The 24,175-nt window shown below is 35.8% G+C and overlaps 1 protein-coding gene across 3 annotated transcripts in view; it reads right to left on the bottom strand.

The window, feature by feature from the left end:
* The window catches only part of KCNT2 (potassium sodium-activated channel subfamily T member 2), a 370,804-nt gene that overhangs the window by 27,742 nt on the left and 318,887 nt on the right, over positions 1-24,175 (bottom strand). For 2 of the 3 annotated variants that reach the window (XM_065876371.1, XM_065876363.1), the window contains 2 exons: positions 20,699-20,782; positions 19,677-19,805 (listed from right to left, as the gene is read on the bottom strand). In XM_065876371.1, coding sequence (XP_065732443.1) covers positions 19,677-19,805; positions 20,699-20,782 — 213 coding nt within the window. Of the gene's footprint in view, positions 1-11,767; positions 11,789-19,676; positions 19,806-20,698; positions 20,783-24,175 lie in introns of all 3 variants that reach the window. The other variant, XM_065876379.1, reaches the window with a different exon arrangement.

The following is a 24,175-nucleotide window of genomic DNA, read 5'->3' on the forward strand; positions in this document are numbered from 1 at the left end:
TCTGTGACCAGAACAGGACCCTCACTGGACAGTGCTGTTACCCTGATCTTAGGCTTCTAGCCTCCACAGCTGTGAGAGATAGGTTTTGGTTGTTTGTAAATTACCCAGCCTGTGGTGTTTTGTTACAGCAGCCTAAATGGACCAAGAAACATTGTACATGAAATGATTCTAGAAACATATTTATATAGTTCAGTAAGGAAATGAAAAATTCATATGGCTACACCAACAACAATTTTCATATACATTTAAAACTTCATCTTTTTTTAAGTTATATTTTTTCCAAATATTTATCAAACAATATGGTTGAAAAAAGCTAAAAGTGTATCTTCATAATAGTAAGACTAGAAAACTTTATAAAGAATAAAATGTATCTTATGCTTAAAACAGCTTAAGTACCTTAATTTTCGGAAAGGTAGAAAGTGTCAGATTGATAAGATATATGAGACATTCTTTTCCATACTTCACATGCACACAGACACATACACACAGCTGACTCTATTCAACTTCTCTCAATTTTTTATTGAACAGTTATTCATGTCATAGGTTATTGAGCATCTGTGGAACAAAGTGGTATTTTAAAATAAATCAATTCACCCAGCAGTTTGAAAGTGTATGTAATCTGGATTAGTGGCTCCCTTAAGAATAGTTTTACAGCCTTAATAATAGATTTAAACTGTGCTAGCTGATTTATGTCTGAAGACATTCTGGACTGTTGCTAAAGAAAACAGAGGAAAATGAAATCACTGGAGATGTGTTAGTTGAATCTTATAGGAAAGAATTCCTATAAAATGTTTTCCATTAAAATAGGTTAAATTATAATAATATTTGAAAGATCATCTAAATTTAAATCTACAAGCAACATGGCTAGTAACTCTGGGTCCCCTGGAAATTTCTTTTTATCAGTACAAATCCACAGAAAGACATTTCTCCATTTTCAATAAAGACTCAGTTTAACAAGTTCATTTAGTCTTTGGTCTAAGAAGAGATATAAAATAACTAGTTACATTGTATTTAGATGTATTTCCAGAATCACAGAGATAATTAAAGAACAAACAATATTATGGGCTAAAAAATGCTGGATTTGGAATCAAATGCTAAGTTGTATTTTTAATCACATCAGGTAAATGCTTCATGACTTTGAGCAAATCAACTGAGCTTCTTGAAAAATAGTGATCACAATACTTATCCTGGTTTTCATAGCAAAAATAAACAAAACTTACAAGAAAACAGTAGTAAAAATCTCACCAAAATTCTAAAACCAAATAATTTCTCAAGAATTCAGGCTCAAATAATCGATTTTCTAAAGCTAATAATTTGATAGAATAATTAACATTATTCCAATCTCTTGGCTTCATCCATATCTAAAAATAAGATAATTCATCTACATGTTCTCTTAGGCACCTTTCAATTTTATCGTTATTCTATGAATATAAGGTTTACTAGTTGTAGGTAGAATCTCCATTAACTATTAACTCACCATTTCAATCCAATAACTTCAAAAGTCAATGTTTAATTTTATGTCCAAGTGAAAAAAAATTTCAGATTCTCTAAAGATAATGTTGAATAATCTACAAATTTATGTTACTTATTTTCCACTATGGTCAGACCACATCTTTTCCTCCTCCTTCCCCTCCCCCCTTTCTTTTCTTTCTCCCTCTGTCATATGTAAGACCTATCTTTCTGTTGTTATCTGTAAGAGAAAATCAAACCTAGTCAGTTACTTTTCTATTTATGAGTTAAATCTCATTTTTGATTATTTGTTTGCTCTAAATGTACAATTAAGTTATATATTCACACATCTTTGGTTTTCCGTGTGTGTGTGTGTGTGTGTGTGTGTTGTATGTGTGTCTAATTAAATCTCTGCTTTCTTTGCTGTCTGTGAAATTTGAAACTTGGCTAATTTATTATCTCGATATTATTTCTCACATTGGTCATTAATTTTTTTCCTTTGAGCCTTCAAAACTGTCATTCAGAAACAACTAGTGTACAAGGGTTTCAATTATCTAATGCCTTTCCTAGAGCTTTAAGCCCAGAAAATCTTACTTTTTTCTTCTTTGTTTAGGATCTTGAATACTATTATAATGAACTTGCTAACTACATGGTGGATGTTTTCCCTTAAAATTTAACTAATTCATCTTGGTTCATAAGAACAAATTGAGAAATAATTTTGACCTAATTTTAGTTGGTTGTTTGTGTTCTTTTACTAGGAGTCTTGTAAAGTGTTTATAAATATGTAGGTGTTAGTTGGCAAATATGTTACTCATTTTGTTTTTTATCACATGCTTAGGAAGTTACACTCCAAAAGAACTAGTTCAGTTTTTAAATTTTTACAGATCAAAGTCTGAGAAGCATGTTTGGAAATGGATATTAAGGGTACGGGGTAATGGTGGAAGAAACATAAATTTGGATCGGGCAGGATTTATTGGGCTCACTAAGCGTTTAACGTTACAGCCTGGGGAGTCAGAAAGGGTTCTTAAAGTTGTAACAATCGGTACAGGAAGCAGGGTATCTAGGCCACGACTGCCAGCCACACAGTTTTATGTTGCATTTATTCAGTCCTCCCACGCTTCTGTTTGGATTTAACCAACCTAAGTTAGAAGTTTCAATTGGCATTTAAGGACAAGAGTATGGAATTGGGGCTCTAGTTAAAGTGGTCCTGTGTCATATGTCTCAGACTTATCTGAGTGTTTCATATTGAATTTTGTGCCTAGATTCCAGTAAGGAACACGACTGACATTAAGCTCAAAGAATCATCCTTAACCTGTGACCAGCGTTTGTGTGTCTAAAGCAGGCATCAATCCCCATTGCATAGAGCGTTCAGGGAAAATGCTGATACCTTGAGCATCCTACAGCTGGATTATGTGGTTGCTTGTGTGAAGGGAGAGTAGTTGCCATGCTGAGATCCACAATTCTGAACACAGCTCATTGGGACCCTACAAAATGCTTCTGCTGCTGCCGCCTATGCTTCTGGAACAATAGAGTTGTCGATCCCCATAGCAGTAAGGAGAAGTAGGAGCAGCAGACTTATACATATGAACAGGGTAGAAAAGAGCTCCCAGAGTGTCTACCAACCAAAGACAACAGCAGCAAAAAAACTGGAGGAAATGAACAACTGCAACAGAAGTCCACAATTAGTCCAACTAGAAAATTCTTAATTCACCAAAAGAGTTTATTAAGACCAAGAAAAATACAATAAAAAGGGAGCTGACTGGCTTTGTGCCTCTACAACATAGGTCCCAAATTAACTTTAACATCTCCTGAGATGTACCGATTGGCAAACCTTTAGGGCCTTCTTTTCTATTTGAGTTGGAGCTCAAATTATAGTTATGACTGAAGATCTCACTACTTTTAAACAAAGACCCTAAATATGGAGATTGCTCTAAAATTAAGGTAATCTCTATACTCTTAGTGTAGTTATCAAATATAAAATAGAGGAAAAAGAGGTATGCCTCATGTTAACTATTAGAGCTATTTATCGCCTTGCCTAAATTTCCCATGGTCATAACACCCATGGCCCCAAAACATCCCTTAGTAGACATGAACACTCTTCCAATGAGTAATAAATTAAAATTAAATGAAATAAAACCTTTGGTGCTTACAATCAGTTGGACAAAATGGGACCCTATGAACCTTCTGTCTGCCCAATATAGTTAATAAAATCTCCAAGGATAGTACAGAACTTTCAAGGATTGAAATCCATTATACGAACTATTTAGAGAACAGATGATAATCACCACTGCTTCTCCATTTAACAGCCAAACTGACCTGTTCTTAAACCTGTTCTTAAACCTGGAAAGAATGAATGGTGCCCCACAGTAGACGGTCCCAACCTTAGTGCCCCACTCCCACATATTAAGGCGCCGTGCCCAATATTGTTGAAATTACTGAATCTATTCAGTTGGCAACTGGTAAATACTTTGCAGTCATAAATTTGACTAATATGATTTGTTCGGTGCCTGTTTTGACGGACTCAGCCAGTTTCCCTTCACCTTCGAAGGGACACAATACTCCACTTAACTATACATGGGGCACCTCAACAGCCCTGCAATCACACACAGGCTTCGCAGGCAAGATCAACACTGCATCCAACTTTCTCTGGAATACAGGTATGTCATGACATCGATGACTTATCATTCAAGGAGAGTCATTTGACACCCTCATTCAGGACACAGAAACATTCACAAAGGAGCTCACGAACAGGGACGGGCCACTGTCTCACACAAAGTACAAGGTCCCCTCAACTTAGGAATATTTCTAGACATTATTTGCTCAGTCAAGGGGTTCTCTATCTCTGACACTGTCGAGAAATAATTATTGACCTGTAATTACCAACAATATTAAGACAAATCTAATACTTTTAGGCCTTTGGGTTCTGGAGACAACGTATTTGTCATTTACAATTTTTTTAAAGCTCATTTATGCTGCTACTCACAAACTGACCTACACTGAATGAGGTCCATTACAAGAAAAGATCTAAATTCTCTCCAAATTGCAATACAACAGACAACTGCATTAGTTTCACCTTTCCCTCCTCTGCCTCTACCCCCAGATTCCTTCACTGCAGAGGCCTCCTCTAGAACCTCCTGGAGACTCTGAACCACTCACAACAGTTAGGTTGTCCACGGCTTCCAGTGCAAGAAACTGTCCTCCTTGGTCTCATGCTCACACCATCAGAGCAGCAATTACAAGGCATGTATCCATAAACATTTACATAAAATTAAGGGTAATACGATAATTAAGGGCCAAAATTTATGACAGATGTGGTACAAAGAAAATTATATAAATTTGTGTAGATTTGAAAGGATGACTGTATGTTGAGAAGGAGATCTGTGTCTGATTTCAAGAAACATACACTGAACACTTGTGCAAGGCACTGTCCAAGGCACGTGGGATACAATAATGAAAAGATAGATGTGGTTTAGCGATAATTCCCCAATTTCAAATTTTATACCTCAATAACATCAGTTGGAGAGTATGACGTAGAAGAGAAGTGAGAAATTAAGAATAGGAGACAAGGTAGAAGAATGGATTATCTTGGAGTCCAGGAAGATGCATTTTTCATGGAATGGAAGGGGTGATGAATATTGTCAAATAGTTCCTACTGTAGCTTTTCTTCCCTCTAACACAGGGGTCCCCAACCCCCGCACTGTGGACTGGTACCGGTCTGAGGAACCGGGCCGCACAGCAGGAGGTGAGCGGCGGGTGAGGCTGAAGCTTCATCTACCGCCCCCATTGCGCACATCACCGCCTGACCCATCTCCCCACCGTGACCCGTCCATGGAAAAATTGTCTTGTACGAAACCGGTCCCTGGTGCCAAAAAGGTTGGGGACCGCTGCTCTAACATACATGTCATAAATAATATCTATCATTACAGAGACATGAGGAAGAGGAAGAAAAGTTATAAAAGGTCATTACTTTATCTAGGACCATAGCATTGCCCTATGATGGAAGTTTGTTTGTTTGTTTCTTTTAATAAAGGTTAGGCATCTTCCACTCATATGAGTATGTTACAGAAATTACTGGTGATCTTGAGAAGTCAATTTTCTAAATAGCAAGTTGAAATATTTACTAGTTAATATATCTAACATAATGTTTTTTTGAGTTGTGGTGTTCAGAAATGCATTTTAAGTGTTCAGTGAAATTACCTTAATTATGTCATGTTTCTATATCATATAGCTCTATCAATGTGGCAGCACTACTTTCTTTCATTGTTTTTCTTATGAACTCAGGTGACCTTTCACTGTGTAACAGTGGAATGTTTTTATCTTTTCTGAAGCTATAACATTTATTTTCTCCTCAAAATAATGTTTTTTTTTTTTTTTTTTCAGTACGCGGGCCTCTCACGGCTGCGGCCTCTCCCGCTGCGGAGCACAAGCTCCGGACGCGCAGGCCCAGCGGCCACGGCCCACCGGCCCAGCCGCTCCACGGCACGCGGGACGCTCCCAGACCGGGGCACGAACCCGCGTCCCCTGCATCGGCAGGCGGACTCCCAACCACCGCGCCACCTGGGAAGCCCAAAATAATGTATTTTTAAGGTGAAGTAATAATATTATCAGCATCAAAATTATCACTACTGTACATTTTGTAACTACGTTTTTTGTAGGTCTCAAGGCATCTCTTCACTCTTCTAATGGTTATTTAATATTGACTGTTGTATTTCATGTTGATACGTGTCTGGTAGGTTAGAATCAAAGTCTGGCTCAAATCTAGACTAATTTCATCCTCATTAACTTTCAGTTCATTAAGGAAACTAAAAAGCAGTTTTCTTTAACCAAATGATTCATTTTATATCTAGAAATAACCAAATGCGTCAACATATTTTCTTTCTACATGAAATGTCCTTTTGGGGTACATATGATTTGGTTTTTATGTATTGTACATACTTATATATGTGTGTGTAGAGAATTTTCTTATACACCCGAATAGTTTTAAACTGCAAATTTGACTTATAAACAAAAAATCAATAAATGGAAGAGTACTTATTAAGCACACAGGTTCAACACAGCAAGAAAGGAAGGCATTCAGATAGTTTACATGATCAGAATCATAGTTTCATTGCCAGTTCTGTCATCTTCACAGTACAATTCTCACTCATCATTTTCTAGAATTTTCTAGAATTACAGGAATACATAGCCTAAAGCAATGGTTTCAACCACATGTATATGTGTGTGTGTAGACCCTACATACTATAGGGTAGGTGAAGGGGGCTATCATTCTATCACCTCCAGAATCTTACAGTACAGAAGAAAACATCTAAGCATATAAAGTTATGAAAAACTATTATAGTGATTTCAATATGAGTATAGCATCAATTCCACCACACCCAAACATTTTACACACACACACACACACACACAGACACAACACACACACACAGAGTCCTCTTCTCTTTTTCAGCATTTGAGAACCACCACCCTAAAGCATGTAACAGTTATGAATAAATGAGACTGTGGAAAGAAAATTTCTATGATATATGTAACGTCTTAACTAAGGAAGAGATTCAATGGTATAAGACTTGGTAGATATGAATATTTATATTCTTATGTAAAGAATCTATATAAAACGGTATTATTGATCCAAGTATACTGTTGCTGAGTGATCATCACTCCCTTATTAAGACCTAGGTGGCTTAGATCAACCTTATAACTTTCTATTCAGTTCTGATTTTGTAGACTCCAGCATCCATGCAACAAGAAGTTGTGACTAAAGGCTTACTTTACTTCCTGTGGCTGGGTAAAGTGAAAGAATGATGTCATGCAGTTTAAGATATTAAGTGAACAGAAAGCCATGACTATGTAGTTAAAATAAAACAAATAGACTGGATGTATTTAAATAGCTTCTTGCTAATAAGTGTGCCAGTGAGACTGTTTTTTCTCTTTCTCCCTCCCCCAAGCCACACAGCATGCAGGATCTTAGCTCCCCAACCAGGGATGGAACCCACACCACCTCCTGCAGTGCAAGCTCAGAGTCTTAACCTCTGGACTGCCAGAGAAGTCCCATGCCAGTGAGAGTCTTAAGTTAAGGTACGTAAATAATGCAAGTAAGAAAGGCTTTCCTGACATTGAAAATAAGATAAGAATTAGTAGAGCTAGGAAATATTATAAAAAAGAATAATAAAATGGACTAAAAATATTCGAGTCAAATTTTTATAAAAGTGAAAGAAAATTACAGGTGAGCTGAGACCCATGGTGTGTGTGTATGTGTGTGTGCCTGTGTGTGTGTGTATGAATTAGAATGCACTTGAGGTTAGTGAATATATCTACTTCTGATAATATTACAAGGTATTTATCCAAATCACAGGAATACTTCCTATTATTTCATTTATAAATTTAAGTGTATTGACACAGACATTTTCTGAAGCAGTGTTATCCACTCAAAAACGAAGAAGCAGTGAAAAATGATGAGATGAGATCTATGTTACTCTATGTACGTTGGCACAGAATTGTTTGCCATTAACTATGAACGATTCACTTAACACATTTCTGCCTTTTTTCTAACTGTTGAAGTGATAATAATAAACCTCCCTACTTAACCTCCACTCTGCTATGTGTTGAGAATTGCCCAAGTTCACACACAGCTAGTAAAAGTAGGAGGCAACTTTTAAACACAGACTATCTGGCTCCATGTCTAGTGCTTTTACGGTCAGACAAACTAATTGAATAAATGAATCTTCCCAGGAACAGGGACAGAGGAGAAAAAAGAATGGCTAGAATACAGGAACTTAAAATTGGGTCACAAGCAAGTGACTTGGTATGACAGGCATCAAACATCCACGATTAGGCATTGTTAATCTGTGTGTATTACACAAGACACTGAAGGGAAGAGAATTTGGATATCGTAAATCCACCCAGAAGTAATTAAATCCAAGAATAGGCATGAAGTGTTCATGTCCACTTTCTGAGAAATCTTTCTGGTATGTTTACTGACTCATTCCAAGTCCCTAGATGAGAACATCTGGACCTTGGTGGTGCTCAGTAAATATCTGTAATTCTGGAAGATTATAAGACAGAAAGTATCTGGCAGATAATGAGTTTGTCATTCATGTGTAGGAATTAGAACAGAGAGGGCAGAGAACAAAAATTTGCCATCCCTCAACCCCGAAGTAATCATTGAAACCACAAGATACATTGAGTGTTACAAAGCCATGTGTTGAAAAGAGGAAAAGCCTTTTCCAAATCCCCAGTTTTGGTTCAAGTGGCAATTCCCACGTTGATTCCCAAACAAAGCACTTTGGGATCTCAAAGCAGATGGTGGAAAAGAGAGAGGTGGCCGGAAATTGGTAGAAGCTCCTACAGGGAAACCTAGTGATTAAAAAAAACAGGCTCTGATGTCAGAAAGTGATAAAGTTCAAACCCAGGTCTGCTACTTCCTAAGTTTTTTTTAATCAAGTTAATGTGTCTAAGTCTCTGCTCATTTACAAGTGGGAATAATATCATCCACCGTCTTAGCCTGCTGGGCAGATTAAATAAAACAAGAAAGCGCTTAGCATTGTTCAGGGATCGAGATTAATGCTCTGGGAGAGATGACCTGCAGTGAACTTTAGCCCACCCTTAGGTAGATAATGAAGTACTTTCTGGAATCTAAAGATGAAGCCCCATCCTAGGGTAGGAGGCGAAGGTGATCGCTGCCTCTCCTTGGGGTCCTGCGTTCTAGAGCCAATCCCGAGAGAGGAGATTAGATGAACCTTCAGATGGAAGATCACAGTAGCAGCATCTAAAATGAGCTGTTACAGGCAGAAACTGAAGAGCAAAAAAGGGGAAAAAGAAATAAACCAGTGCAAACAGGGAAAATAGGAGTAATTCATGATATGAAAACTAAGGATAAGAGAATTTTAAGATGTAAGAGATAATGAACCCTGTTAAAGGTTCTACAGTGCTTAAACAAATTACAACTAATTTAAAAGGCCAATGATTTTGGCTAAAAGAGATTTTTAATAATTGAAGAACAGTATGGATAAAGTAGTGGGGGAAAAACTGGGAGATAAGGAATAGAATGGACAGCATGTATGAAGTCTTCTGAGAGTTTAACAGCAAGAGTAAAATAAGAAAAAACAGAAAAAAAGGAGAAAAATTTCTTGAGATTTGGGGAAACCTGAACATATTTGAAGCGAGAGAGAAAAAACCAAAACAAAACAAAACTAGAGGTGGAAAGGATGGAAATTGTATAAGAAAAAACTGGAATTACAAGGATAAGCATATTTTAATATCTAAAGTACAATTAGAGCTTTTTCTTCATAAAAAGGATTGTGAGAAGGATACTTATATTGGAAGACTCAAACTTCCCAGCAAATTAAAGGGAAGACACTTTATTTATATAGGGAATTGACTGGAGGATTTTGAGACCTCAAATAGTAGCCATGAGAAAGAAAGCAATCAGAGGAAAAATGTTATGAGTCAACTTGTAATTGGCTACGAAAAGTCAGAAATGAGCCAAACCTTTGATTTTCTGCATCTGAAATGGTAAGTTAGAGAAAAGAGGAGATAGTGAAGCTTGACATCTGAATAAAAAGTGAAGAACAACATTTAGAATCAACATGGAAAACTGCAATACAGCCAAAACCTACATTTAAAAAATTAACTTTACTTTCAAACATGAAGCTATAAAGTTTTTTCACAGATGAAAACTTTGTTCTTACTGGGACATGGTGTGACCACTAACTAGTGTTTCTACCACCATGGAGCAGATCTGGACTCACACCCTAGAAAGCCTTCAGTAGAGGCAAAGTGAAGCAACCTGGCTTGTGACATGTTCCTAAAATATTTCCTAAAATAATGTCTGCCAGTTCATTATAAATAAAATTAAATTTTATTTGTGAATCAGGTCAGGTCAAATGCTGGTATAAATTTAAAATTTTAGAAATATATGTTTGATCTCATGTGAGCTCAAAGAACTACAAAACATATTCTAATAAAGCAACTGTAAGAACCCTAAGACGAGCTCCCCAAACTTTGCATGTGCCAGAGCTGTGTTCTGCATTGAACTAGAACTTTAATTTGCACCACCTGTGGTGGTATCTGGACGCCCTGAGCAGCTTCATGCTAAACAAACGTTCCTATTTTCTATGTACCATCATGTGAAAAAGGTCGGAAAGCATCTAAAACATTTTTCTTACATCCCAAAGTGAAGCCTCCTTAGTAAATACTTAGTAAATTCCAAAGGAATACATATATGGGAAAACAAAATTAGAATATTTAACAATATAATAAAGCTAGAGATTATTAAACCTTAAATAATTTAGGATGCTCAAAATAATTTAATAAACAGAATTTGCATTTATTACATGGATTCAAATCTATGATGTAGAGAAAACAACAGTCACTCTCAAAATGTTGGGTATTATGATAATACAGAACTTCTCTCCAAAATTCAACAAGCTCAAAAGTAGACTCGTACCTTTGGTTGGTAATTTTGGCACACAACTTTTACACTTGTGACTGTGTTCTCCCAGTGGGCTGAATGGTACCACTGCTTTGACATTCAAAATGCAATTTTTAAAGTTGAAAATGTTTATATTTGTAATAGTTTCTTTAATTCTATTTAATGCTTGGGAGTTTGTGTTAAGTACTAAGGCCATAATGACAATTATTTATCGTGATTTAGATGAAGAAAATGGAAAATAAAATTAAAAAATGCAAATCACATGAAGATAACATCAAGGGTTCAGGAATATGAGAAGTGTATGTAAACATACATAATGTATTATTAAGAATTTTTTTATTGTAGTAAATCAATGCTTATCACAGGTTAATATTATCAAACATTAAAGTGATGGCTTCTTCATGACAATAAATTAAAGCTATTAAAGAATAAATTCAGCATTAAAAAGTGTCCCAGAGGAATCCATCACAGGTCCTATTGTTCCCATAACCATTTCTAGGGGGTCCAGCCTACATAAGAAGCAAACTAAAGGTATGTTTTATATCAAGACCCCCATTCCCTTTCAGTACCAGCTGATTGCATTGAAGGTGGCACCTCCCTTGAGGACAATCTACAGCCAGTAAGTGACTAGCTGGTAATGACACCACACAGTAAAATATGTGATTGGATTAATACATAAACATAATTTGAAGACAAACAGGTAAGATTTGGAATATTAGGGAAATATAAATACACTAACTTGAAAATAGAGCATTTAAAAGCACTTCACCTTACTTGTTTTCTTTTAAAATATGAAATATTGAATTCAATCTTTAATATTCTTTTCATTTAATAACTGAATTAATACATTAGACAATTTGAGGAAAGGGAGACAAACAAAATACTTACTTGTGATGCTATTTCTCGACACTGACACAAAGCAAGGGAAAAAGAAACACACAAAATACAGTTTAAACAATGACTAAACAATACATACAGAAACCAATCAGTAACAGGACAATATATGACAGATACCACAGAACACATCATCTAATTATGTGTTTGATTAGTTATCATAGCACTTTTGAATACAATTAGGTAAATAATAAGCTAATATTTTTAAAATTTGCTAGAAAGTTGTTCTTGTTAGATTTTTTTTTTCTAAAATCGTCTAAGATTTGATAGAAAGTTAATGCGGTGCTAATAGAAAATAAAACAATTGATAAAAGCTTATGAAAGTACTATATTCATGAGAGGATATTGACACAATCATTGATATTCAATAATCACTATTGGTATTAATAGCTGTACTATTTAAAAAACTTTAGACCTTATAATAAGATTGTTTTTTCACCTCTATGTATACATTTAAGTAACTTTATAGAAATAGATTTAGTTATCACATAGGCTATAGAGGATAAAAATTGATCTGCCCAGTCAACACATAAACCCTAAATATTTAGGGGTTATAAAAATCATGCTATCTTTTTCTTAGGAATAATATTTTCATTCCTCAAAAGGTGGAAGTGAAATTTTCAATTATATTCTTTGGTGTAATGTAACTCAAGTCTAACCCATTATCTAGCATTCTCACTATTGTTACAAATATTAAAAATGCATAATAAATACATGAATATGGGCTCCTTGAAATTATTTGTCTGCAGAGTCTTAACAATTGGCCCAATGAGTGAGTGGATAAATGCAGAGAATGGGCAGCTCGAGTTTCAAAACTATTTTATCTAAATCCTTACTAAAATCATTGTACTAATGTAATTTTATAAAATGAAAACTTTGTTTTTTGGCTTTTTTTTTTTGCCATATGCAGACCTCTCACTGTTGTGGCCTCTCCCGTTGTGGAGCACAGGCTCCGAACGCGCAGGCTCAACGGCCATGGCTCATGGGCCCCAGCGGCATGTGGGATCTTCCCGGACCGGGGCACGAGTCGGCAGGCGGACTCTCAACCACTGCGCCACCAGGGAAGCCCGAAAAGTTTAATCTTAATAATATATTTAAAATATTACTTTCCAATTTAAGGGAACCCTCCCTTACTGTTGGTGGGAATGTAAATTGGTGCAGCCACTATGGAGAACAGTATGGAGATTCCTTAAAAACTAAAAATAGACCTACCATATGACCCAACAATCCCAATCCTGGGGATACATCTGGAGAAAACCATAATTCGAAGATATGTGCATCCAATTTAATTGTAAAAAGTTAATGGTTGGTAGATGGTTAACTATTACCTATGCACATTTTTTTAAAAATATAGGATTTATTGATGATGAAGGTGAACAACAGAGTAACATACTCCACAAATTTATTGGTTATACTGTAAAGCTGTTGGTATTTTAATATGCTTTAAAATGACCTCTTTCTAATTTCTAGTAAAATCTTCACTGGTTGTGGTTCACTTCAAGAAAATGTGATTTTCACTACACTGGAAAACTGAAGGCAAATACAGTTTCACATTTTCTTACCAAAAAATGAGAATAAATATTTTTATTAATTCAGAAGTTTTCAGATTTTGGAAAGTATCATATACTGAATAGTAGGTAATACCTTCAGAGGGTCTTGGGTAGTATTTTATAATAAAAACACTTCTGTAATGAAAAACATGAATATTCATTTTAAGGGGAATAAGTAAGTATTATGAAAAATCTCAGAACAGTTAAAGTGAGGTTTTGCCACCAAATCAGTTTAGTAAGCTTTCTGAATTTGAGAATTATGGAGAAAATATTGTGGACAGAAATACTGTTCTCCTTTGTCCCCAAGAGAAGCACGAGTCCTTGTTGATTCTCTATTTATTTTTTGAACCAGAAAAGTATGGTATTTGTAAAACTTCCCTGAAATAGACATGTAGAGAGTGGTCTATTCCAGCTTGGCGTTGTACAATTAGGTGAAAAGGGGCTGACCCAGCTGTACCCTACTCTCCACGGACTGATTTTCCAGTCCCTGTACGCACCTCCACTGTATGTTTGTATGAATCCTCCTTCCACCAATTTATAGCCCACAAGGAAAAAACTGAGTAAGTGTGCCAGGGCTTTTATAAATTTCATGATTTTAACTATGTGTATTTTTTTATCATCACGTGTCTTTGAAAAGACATCTGCAAAAGGATTTGGTGCTTCCCCTCCTCCCACAGCCAAAGCAGTGACATAATTTAACTTTTTTCTCTATACACCAAATATGGGAAGATATTGAAGTCAGATTAGGAAACGATGTGGCATGAAAACCTGCATCTGCCTTTAAAATGTATTTTTTTTCAACTCCATGAAAAAACAAGGAAGCAAGACCTAGATTTTTTATATTAGTTTATCCCTCCTACATTCTTATATGAAATGTTGGCATTAAATTTAAAATATTTCATATATTTTGAATAGAATTGAATAGAATAGAATTGGATATTTAAAAGCATAAACTGAAGAAAGGATCAATGAGTCTGAAAATGAAAGTTTACAGCTGGAAATGTATTAGTTGTTTTTATTAGTTATACATACATAGTTTAAATAGTCAGAAAATGTTACGGTTTGTTTTGAAAAATAGCAGCTCCCACCATGATCTCTTCTATTTTCCTCTGGTAGGACCCAGCTACTTTTACCTCTTTTAGCTAGACATGTAGGTCGTTATCTTTGTGTCTCTATATAACATGCTTGACTGTCATTTCTTAATTTTTTTTTGTCAGTTTCTACTTTTATCTATTGACTTCTCACTCTGGAAGAAGAGAGAGTAACTATCTTTTCCACCCACCATTGCCATATCCCATCATTTCAAAATGGTTGAAGTATAATTTTGGTTAGATCAAAATTCAGGGCATATTATGACTACAATTTACAGCTGAAATACATGGGAAATGTGGTTACTATTCATTGCCTGCATACTCTTTTGATGTTGGTGATATTGTATTCCTAGAGTTAATTAATTACTTTTATTAATTGCTTCATTAGATTTGTACTTGGTAATCCACCCTGAACTCTTTGGCCATTGTCTAATCTTTCTTTAAGACAGTGAGATGCATCATGTATCCTACGGCTTCCATTTTCCAGAAGAAAAATTTTCTGAAGCTTTCTGACCTGCTCAGAAAGGTTGCACTTCTTGCCTGGTGGTCCTTTCATCACCTTCTTGACTTTTGCCTTGGCCTCATACTTGTTGCCAGGTTTCCATAAAATGTCTGGTTTCTTTGCATACATGATTACTTCCTCAGTTTACTCATTCATTTTGGTGGAAGTAATTTCCTTAGAGAGCAGGCATGGGAGCATATGTTGGAGAAAATTTTGAAATATGATTAATCCTACCCTAACACAAGTCTGGTAGTTTTGTCTGAATATGGAATTCTAGTTTGGAAATAATATTCCCCCAAAATCTCGAGGGCATTGTTCCATTGTCTTTTGGCTTGTAATGTTGCTGGTTGAGAAATCCAAAGAAATACTTTGAATGTGACCTACCCTTTGGTTTTCTCTCCCATCTCTTTTAAGATCTTCTCTTTTCCTTCAGTGTTCTGAAATTTTATGATGCTGTGCCTTAGCGTGAGCCTATTTTATTCACTGTGGTGGGCCTCTGGTGACCCTTCCCATTTGGAACATGTTCTGTTCTAGGATTATTATTAAGTTATTAAACTGATATGTCGTCAATTTGCTTTCATTTCCTCTTTAGGGAAGTCTTAAAATTCAGATCTTAGACTCTTAGACCTCCTGGACTAGTCCTCTCATTTTATCTTATCTTTACTATTTTCCATGTTTGAATTTTTGCTCTAGTTTCTTGGTGGTTTCCTCAGCTTTATGGTACAAACTTTTTCACTTCTGCTCACGTACTATCAATCCCCAAGAGTTCTTTTTTATTCTAAATGCTCCTTTAAAAATACAGCTTCCTATTCATCTTTTATCCTTATAATATCTTATCTTTCTAATAATATTAATTACAGCTTTTCAATATAGAACTTCACTAATACATATTTGACATATCCTATAATTCACCCACTTCAAGTGCAAAATTCAAGGATATTTTAGTAAATTTACCGAGTTGTACAACAAACACCATAAAAAGATTTTAGAATATTTCCATCACCCCAGTAAGTCCCATCATGTTCATTAACTGTTACTCTCCATTCCCTCCACCTCAGCCTGTCTTAGGCAATCACTAACCTACTTTCTGTCTGCATATATTCACCTTTTTTGGAATTATACAATATGTGGAATTATACAATATGTGGTCTCTTGAGTCTATTCTCTCACTTGACATAATGTTTTTGAGGTTTATCCAAGTCACAACACATATAAGCATTTTGTTTCTTTTTATTGCTAAATGATACTCCATTGTATGGCTATACCACATGTTGACTATCTGTTCGCTAGCTGAAGGACTTTTAGGTTGTTTCTAATTTTTGGCTATTATGGATAATGCTGCTGAGAACATTCATGTGCAAGTCTTTGTATGGATATATTTTCATTTCTCTTGGGTAAACAGGAGTAGAAGTCTTTATTATATTTTATGTTTTATATTTTCTTTTCCCTCAGTGATCTTTCCTACAAGTTCAGTTTTTTCTTTCTGTTTGTTTATTTTGGTATCTCTATTTCATTCTATTCCCTGAAATAGGGAATTTTGAGTTGTCTTCTTATATTAAGAGTATAGGGCTAATTGATTGAAAGCTCTGGGTGGGGTGTTTTTAGTGTGAGTTTCATGGTCCCCTGACTAGATCATTGACCTGGAGACTCTCCCGTGTCTGTATCATTAGGCCGTTCACGTGGCTTGGTCAGATTCCCTGGGGAAGACTCTTCAATCTGCTGTTGAAGGGTAAAGTACACAGAATGTACCTTTGCACTTAGCTCTGTGAATTCACTGTGGTACTACTGCCTGCAAACGTGCAGTGTCTCCCAGTCCACAGACCATCTGTGTACCCTCTTCATAGAGTCACCTTTCAAACTGCCCCTGCAGGGTGAGGGACAGTAACACAGCTCTGTGAGCTGTTAGGGAGAATGAGGACCTGTGAACCATCTAAGAAAGAAGATGCCAGATGTTTCAATTCTAAGCTGTTGTTGTTGCCGTACGTGGGCCTCTCACTGCTGTGGCCTCTCCCGTTGTGGAGCACAGGCTCCGGACGCACAGGCTCAGCGGCCATGGCTCACGGTCCCAGCTGCTCCGCGACATGTGGGATCTTCCCGGACCGGCCCGTGTCCCCTGCATCGGCAGGCGGACTCTCAACCACTGCGCCACCAGAGAAGCCCCCAGTTCTAATTATTGAATGGAGTTTCTACCTCCTGGAATCTGGTGTCCTTTTTTTTTCTCTGAATTTTTTTCTTTTTCTTTATTTTTGGCTGCCTTGGGTCTTCGCCACTGCACGCAGGCTTTTTCTAGTTGCAGCGAGCGAGGGCTACTCTTCGTTGCAGTGCGCGGGCTTCTCATTGCGGTGGCTTCTCGTGTTGCAGAGCACAGGCTCTAGGCAGGCGGGCTTCAGTGGTCGTGGCACTCGGGCTTCAGTAGTTGTGGCGCATAGGCTTAGTTGCTCCGCGGCATGTGGGAACTTCCTGGACCAGGGCTTGAACCCATGTCCCCTGCATCGGCAGGTGGACTCTCAACCACTGTGCCACCAGGGAAGCCCTGGTGTCCTTCTTTAATTAAAGTAAGAGAAAAATTGGCATTTTGGACAATGATAAATTATTTGAATTCTAACACTTGAGTATTCTCGAACCATTTGAAATCTGAGAGAGATGGTGGAATATATGAGCCACTCTTCCATTTCATTAGATCCACTAAGCTCTTATTCTCTGTTTTTATATAATCAGGAAAAAGAGAATGTTTTCCCCTTTGCACAAAACCCAATGTCTTTACTGAGTTAATACTGAATTGATGTTCCCCTCTTTAAAAAAAAAAAAAAAATAGAACATCGACTTAAGGGATATTCACCTTATTGGTACTTTTGCATCTTGCAAAACTATAATTAAAGATAGATAATGTTCATCATGTTATCTATCTCTTAAATAACTCTAAATATTCAATGTCTTAAATAAGGAAGCACATAATATACTCATTCTTTTAACAGTGATCAGGAAAAACAAATCTTTCTCTAGATGAACTTACACCCTTTTGTGTATCAAACTACAAGTATTATAAAACTCAATAGCTCTATTTTTGATTATTTGCCAGGAAAATAAACGTAGAACTCCTTTTCAACTGTAGCAGTCACTTCATTTTAAATGTAAAGTAGCATTAATTTCTCTGCCCCTATTAATATATTTTGCTGTAAAAGTGCTTGAAGGTCCTATTTTTATCTTTAATTATTTAAATTGCCTTTTTTTCTATAATAGGCAGAATGTAAAATCTAAATAAAAATATGTGTTCCAGAAGATGAACTGAATTCAGTATAGGAAGACAACAGGTATTACCCTCATTTAACCCAGTATCCTTTTATTTTTCCAAGGAGGTGTGTTTTTAATATAAGCTAAAGGGTTGGGGGTTTATAAACATTTTGCTGGTTTGTGATAGGAAGAAATGACCAAAATGTAACATTAAATACTCCTTGATGACAGTACAAATACTCAATTACTCTTTCCCTATCTGTACTGTAAACAGCATACAACATCCCTTAATAATACATAATGACTGAACATGGATATGAACTTGACCAAGGGCAGAATTTACCATGTTCAAATTCACAAAGTACATATTATAAGATAAAAACAGGATAGTATTCTGCTGTGTGAAAATCTTCTTTTTTCTTATCAAGTTCAAATAAGGAATGGTTAATTGCTTAGGTCTGAAAGCACTTCTTTTCTCTTAACCTTTCATCAAATAATAATTTTTTGGATGCAGTGTTCTTTAAATTTTAGGCGTATCTGGCTAAGCTGTCCTACACATTTAACTTTCTGGTATGTTTCTCCCATCAATCATTCCTGATTTTCTCTGATTTTGTCTTGCTCTTTGTGGTGTGAACCACGGGGACCACAGCCAATGACAAACTCAGATTCAGTAGCAGAGCTGGCAATAAAGCTTCTTTTAGCACCTCTGAAGCTGCAGTGAAACCACTAAAGAGCATCTCAGAAAAACTGAACTATTTTCTTCTGGCCTCAATATCACTTACTTAAATGTCAAACTATAAATTATATCAAGAAAATAAAAATCTACTCCATTACTCTTATGCTTCTTATTAAAATGCATGTAATTAATCTGAGCCTCATAGTTGAGGTTCTATTTTGCATAAGACCAAAGAAAGAAATGGTTAACCAAAATTTTGAATAACTTTGAGGTACCTGAAGAAGAAAAAATCTTTCAAGAATATAAACCGTAAGTTGGAACCACATAGTGTGACCAAATTAAAATGTGAATATGTTTTTGGTCACACGCAGGCATCAGAAATTCTGTTCCATTTTCATAGGCTCTAGTTTGCTTTTATAATTACTGAGCTTTCCTCTGGGAGGGTCTGGCACTGATCCTAGAGTTTTTTCTTAGCTTCAAAGTAGTCCTCAACCTAGAGTTTGAAAAATGTGAGTTTCATGCTTCCTAACTCATCTTTGTTTTCCCTCTTTCCAAATGCTAATATGTGGAGTTGAAGATTATATTAGAAAACTAGTTTGCTTGCCCTGAGAACTTTTCTTATGTATCCAAAGGTTACTTAGAATTAACTTACTTCCTGAAAACCTACAAAAGACATTCAGAGCCCAAAGTCCACAAACTCTAAAACAGACCTTTAGACAACATTATTTTATGAAATTCCTGACATAATTTACATAATTTAATGGCATATTTCAGAAATAAGTTTATAGGCTTAGGAATGGCAGTATTCAATAAGATTAAACATTAAGACAGGAATATTTTGATATTTCCAAACCTCAGATGTAGTAAGTTTTTGAGATTCAGTCCTGTAGATTCCAATGGGAACATCTCCAGTAGAAGAACATAACTTCTGATACAGTCTGGCATAAGTCCTGATCCATAAGTCATCCTCGGTGATTTTCATCTACAATCAGATGAATTATTTACATATCAAATTTTAAAGAAATAACCCAATGGTAATTTTTCACTCTTTAAAGGTAGATTTTATTGATATTTTGAAATCTCAAAGTGGCATTCATAAGTGCTTATACATGTATGAAAGTTTTTTATTACATTCCATCTCAGCCTTATCCCTGGGTTCACCCAAACTTAAGAAACCAACTGCTCCATTTGTGGCAGCATGGCACTGTATTAGTCCCATGTACTTGGAATATCACTGGTAATTGATTGGGAATTGTTGGAAAACCTGTAAGGACTCGTTTGAATGTTGCAATAACCTTAGTGGACAGGGTCTGCTGATGTTACAAGTCTTGAAGTGCAAAGGACACTCCAGCACAAAAACGAATTGTCCATCCAAAGTTCTACCCATACTGAGGAAGATGTGTAAAAGTATGGAGCACAGGACTCACAGACAGGAGGCATAAGTGCTGGTCTCTCTTTGCTAAACATGAATTTGAATTTGTTAGCAAGACACTTCATTAAATACACTTAGGCACAGTATACTTATTTATAAAACAGAGAGGTTAAATGTCATGATCGCTGTTTACCTTGGCAGTGTAGCATCCTATGTCAGAAACTGTCAGTCTCAGATACCTGCTAGAGTTTTGTACAGAACGGCTACCTTCAGGATCATTTTTGTTCTGAATTTTGTACAGAATGGCTATCTTCGGGATTATTAATTTAAATAATGTTTTCCCTAAACATTGTTTAAGGGATTAAAAAAAACTAGGATGCTATTCTTTGAGCACATATTAGAAAAAAATAAATAAATGACATAGAAGAGTTAGCCAAAGTACATTATAGATGGCTTTCAGAATTGCCTGTCAGAATAATCTACACCAGAGATTAGTAACTTACAGAGCAAAGAAACCCCGATCCTGGTGTAGTGTCCAATCCCAACAGAAGTCTGGTGATAGAAATCATGTAGTCCTTCACAAATGACTGCAATATAAACAAAATATGTATTTATTGTGTGTAGGAAATACATAGAATAGCTTAGAGCATGAACATCTTATCACATCTTAAAGGTTATTTCTTGTAATACATCATTAAGCCCCCATAAAAAAGGAAATGAAAATCTATCTTGCCAGTGTCCTCAATACACATGTACAGTTAAGCTGTCCTTAAAGAAATATGGGAAATGATTATTTTCTAGAATATCTGGATATGCTTAAATTTTATGGATGTTATTGGACGTGATGAAAACATTTTTAGATTTTTAATAACAAAAACTATAAGCCGAAATATAATAGAGAATGTTTTAAAAACTCTAAAATGACTAAAATTTACAATGAAATATTTCAACCGGTATTTGGTTTTTTGTTAGGATTAAACTTGATGCTAGTAGAATACATTTCTATATAATATTTAAGTAAATCTAAATATTAGAGAATTAATAGGCTAGTATTTTTTTTTAAATAAATTTATTTATTTATTTATTTTTGGCTGTGTTGGGTCTTCATTTCTGTGTGAGGGCTTTCTCTAGTTGCGGCGAGCAGGGGCCACTCTTCATCGCGGTGCGCAGGCCTCTCACTATCGTGGCCTCTCGTTGTGGAGCACAGGCTCCAGACGCACAGGCTCAGTAGTTGTGGCTCATGGGCCCAGTTGCTCCGCGGCATGTGGGATCTTCCCAGACCAGGGCTTGAACCCGTGTCCCCTGCATTGGCAGGCAGATTCTCAACCACTGCGCCACCAGGGAAGCCCGATAGGTTAGTATTAAATACCATCATGAGACTATTTTGTTTGCTAACATATATTTTGACATGTTGTTAGAACACTACTCAATAGTTAGAATATTAACTGAAAAATGCTTCTAGTTTCTTCAGTTTATTTTTTGGTCTGAGTGAGAAGATAGAATTTCAACCCATACAAGCAAATTTCACCATGATATGTAACAATTACTTCATAAATCGTATGAAATTACTGCCTTGAGTTTGATCGTCAGGTGTTAACAAGTGAAACATTTAAATAATCATCTAAGTATTTTGCACCCTTGTTGCTGCAAATGGCATTATTTTGTGGTTTTTTAATGGCTGAGTAGTATTCCATTGTATATATGTACCACATCTTATTTATCCATTCATATAGAGATTATCATACTAAGTGAAGTAAGTCAGAAAGAGAAAGACAAATACCATATGACATTGCTTATATGTGGAATCTAAAATATGGCACAAATGAACCTATCTACAAAACAGAAACAGACTCTTAGACATAGAGAACAGACTTGTGGTTGCCAAGGGGGAGGGATGGGCTAGTAGATGCAAACTATTACATTTAAAATGAATAAACAACAAGGTTCTACTGTATAGCACAGGGAACTATACCCAATCTCCTGGGATAAACCATAATGGAAAAGAATATTAGAAAAAAGAATGTATATATGTTTATAACTGAGTCACTTTGCTATACAGCAGACATTAGCCCAACATTGTAAATCAACTATACTTCAATAACAAAATAATAACAATAAATCATCTAGTTATTTTGTATAGCAAAGACTTTAAAAGTTATAACACCTTTTTTTTTTTTTTTTTTTTTTTTTGTGGTACGCGGGCCTCCCACCGCTGTGGCCTCTCCTGTCGCAGAGCACAGGCTCCGGATGCGCAGGCTCAGTGGCCATGGTTCACGGGCCCAGCCACTCCGCGGCATGTGGGATCCCCCCGGACCGGAGGACGAACCCGTGTCCCCTGCATCGGCAGGCGGACTCAACCACTGCGCCACCAGGGAAGCCCTATAACACCTTTTAAATAAATCATCTAGACTACTTTGTTGATTGCTAATTTCTTTTACCAAGAGCTAGTTTCAAAAAAATAAACCCATCTAAAAAAGAACATAAGGAAACACATCTATTCCATTTTTTTCAGGCCATTTATTTAAATGGCCCTTTGGTTTTCAAGGCGTATTAACCTCCTAGTAATTAGGACATGAACGTATTGGGGCCACCAAGAGGAGCTGTGACACACACCCCTGTTAGCATCATTCAATCTCATTTGTAACTCAGTGTGTGCTAAAGAAAAATTTTAAACAAATTCTTGGGCACTTAAAATTATTATTTCCAAAATAAAAAACAGAAAGCACTCATGGAAGAGAAATTAAACTGAAGATTTGGCAAACGACTATTTTAAATTATTTTAGAGCCAGGTGTGGTAATATAGCTAATGTTTACTGTATTCTTCATCAACACATTCTTTGTCCAGAGGTCATCTGTCCTGTAACTTCATCAGGGCATAGACTAGAGTTAGATGTGAGCCAAAAATGTGGATAGCCCCATGTAATATCACAAAATCCATGCATTAAGTTTTATGTGATGCAATCATAGAACATTTTTCATAGAAGATTTTTTTAATATCTATTTAATTTTATTTTAGGTAATAACTTTTTTAATAATTGGCTTCCCTGATCTACACAGATGAGAATTAATAAAAATGATTAAAAATATGAAAGTGATCTGTGTTTCAAGTGGGATATAATAAAACCCAACCAAACAAGCAAACAAACTCAAGCATTATACAAATGCAGAGTCATTTACCACAGGAAAAGGGTCGGGATTAATCTAATGAGGTATGCATGGCTTGAAGATGAGTATTCCCACTAAACACTGGACAGTTGACCTTCCTGAGCCCTTGTCTCATCCATATATTATGACTGATAATACTGTTTATATTACAGTTTTCCTTGGGGAAGCAAATAAAATGAGGTCTAGAATAGAATTACATTAATAGTAAATCACTATAAAATTGTAGTCATCTATAATAGTTCTTGAATATATAAGCATTTATCTTTAAGAAGATGGGTTTAAATCATTAACCAAAACAATTAGATTGTATATTTTAAGAATAGAAGAATGCATGTTATATAATTTTAGAGAATAAAATATTTTAAATTTCTAATCTCTTTTTAACCTGTAAATAAATACTCTTTACCTGTCTGAAAAACCTACCATTAAAATATCTCATTTGACATCAGAAAGTAAATGGGCAATTACTACTTCGAAAATTATTGTTCTAGTTCATTCTTTCTGCAGCTGCTAGCTTTGGAAAAAACACAATTTCCTGTATTTCTATGTGTAACAAAAAAAGTGAAACAAAAATGAAAGTAATAACTACTGCTCTCCAATTCTACAGAATGGTTTTCCTTCTACTTAGCTTATATATCAAAGACTTTCTCATGAGATTTCGTTTAAACATAAGGTATTGTGGCTAAAATATCTGAAAACCACTGGTGCATAATGACAGCAAGCATTTGACTGCTATGGATATAAATCCCCCCAGAGGCAACACTTCCCTTCAAACAATCCCTCCCTTGAACCCCCTCTTTGAGAGATCAGAATTA

The sequence above is a fragment of the Phocoena phocoena genome, chromosome 1 (assembly GCF_963924675.1).
Source record: "Phocoena phocoena chromosome 1, mPhoPho1.1, whole genome shotgun sequence".
NCBI classification, from domain to species: domain Eukaryota; kingdom Metazoa; phylum Chordata; class Mammalia; order Artiodactyla; family Phocoenidae; genus Phocoena; species Phocoena phocoena.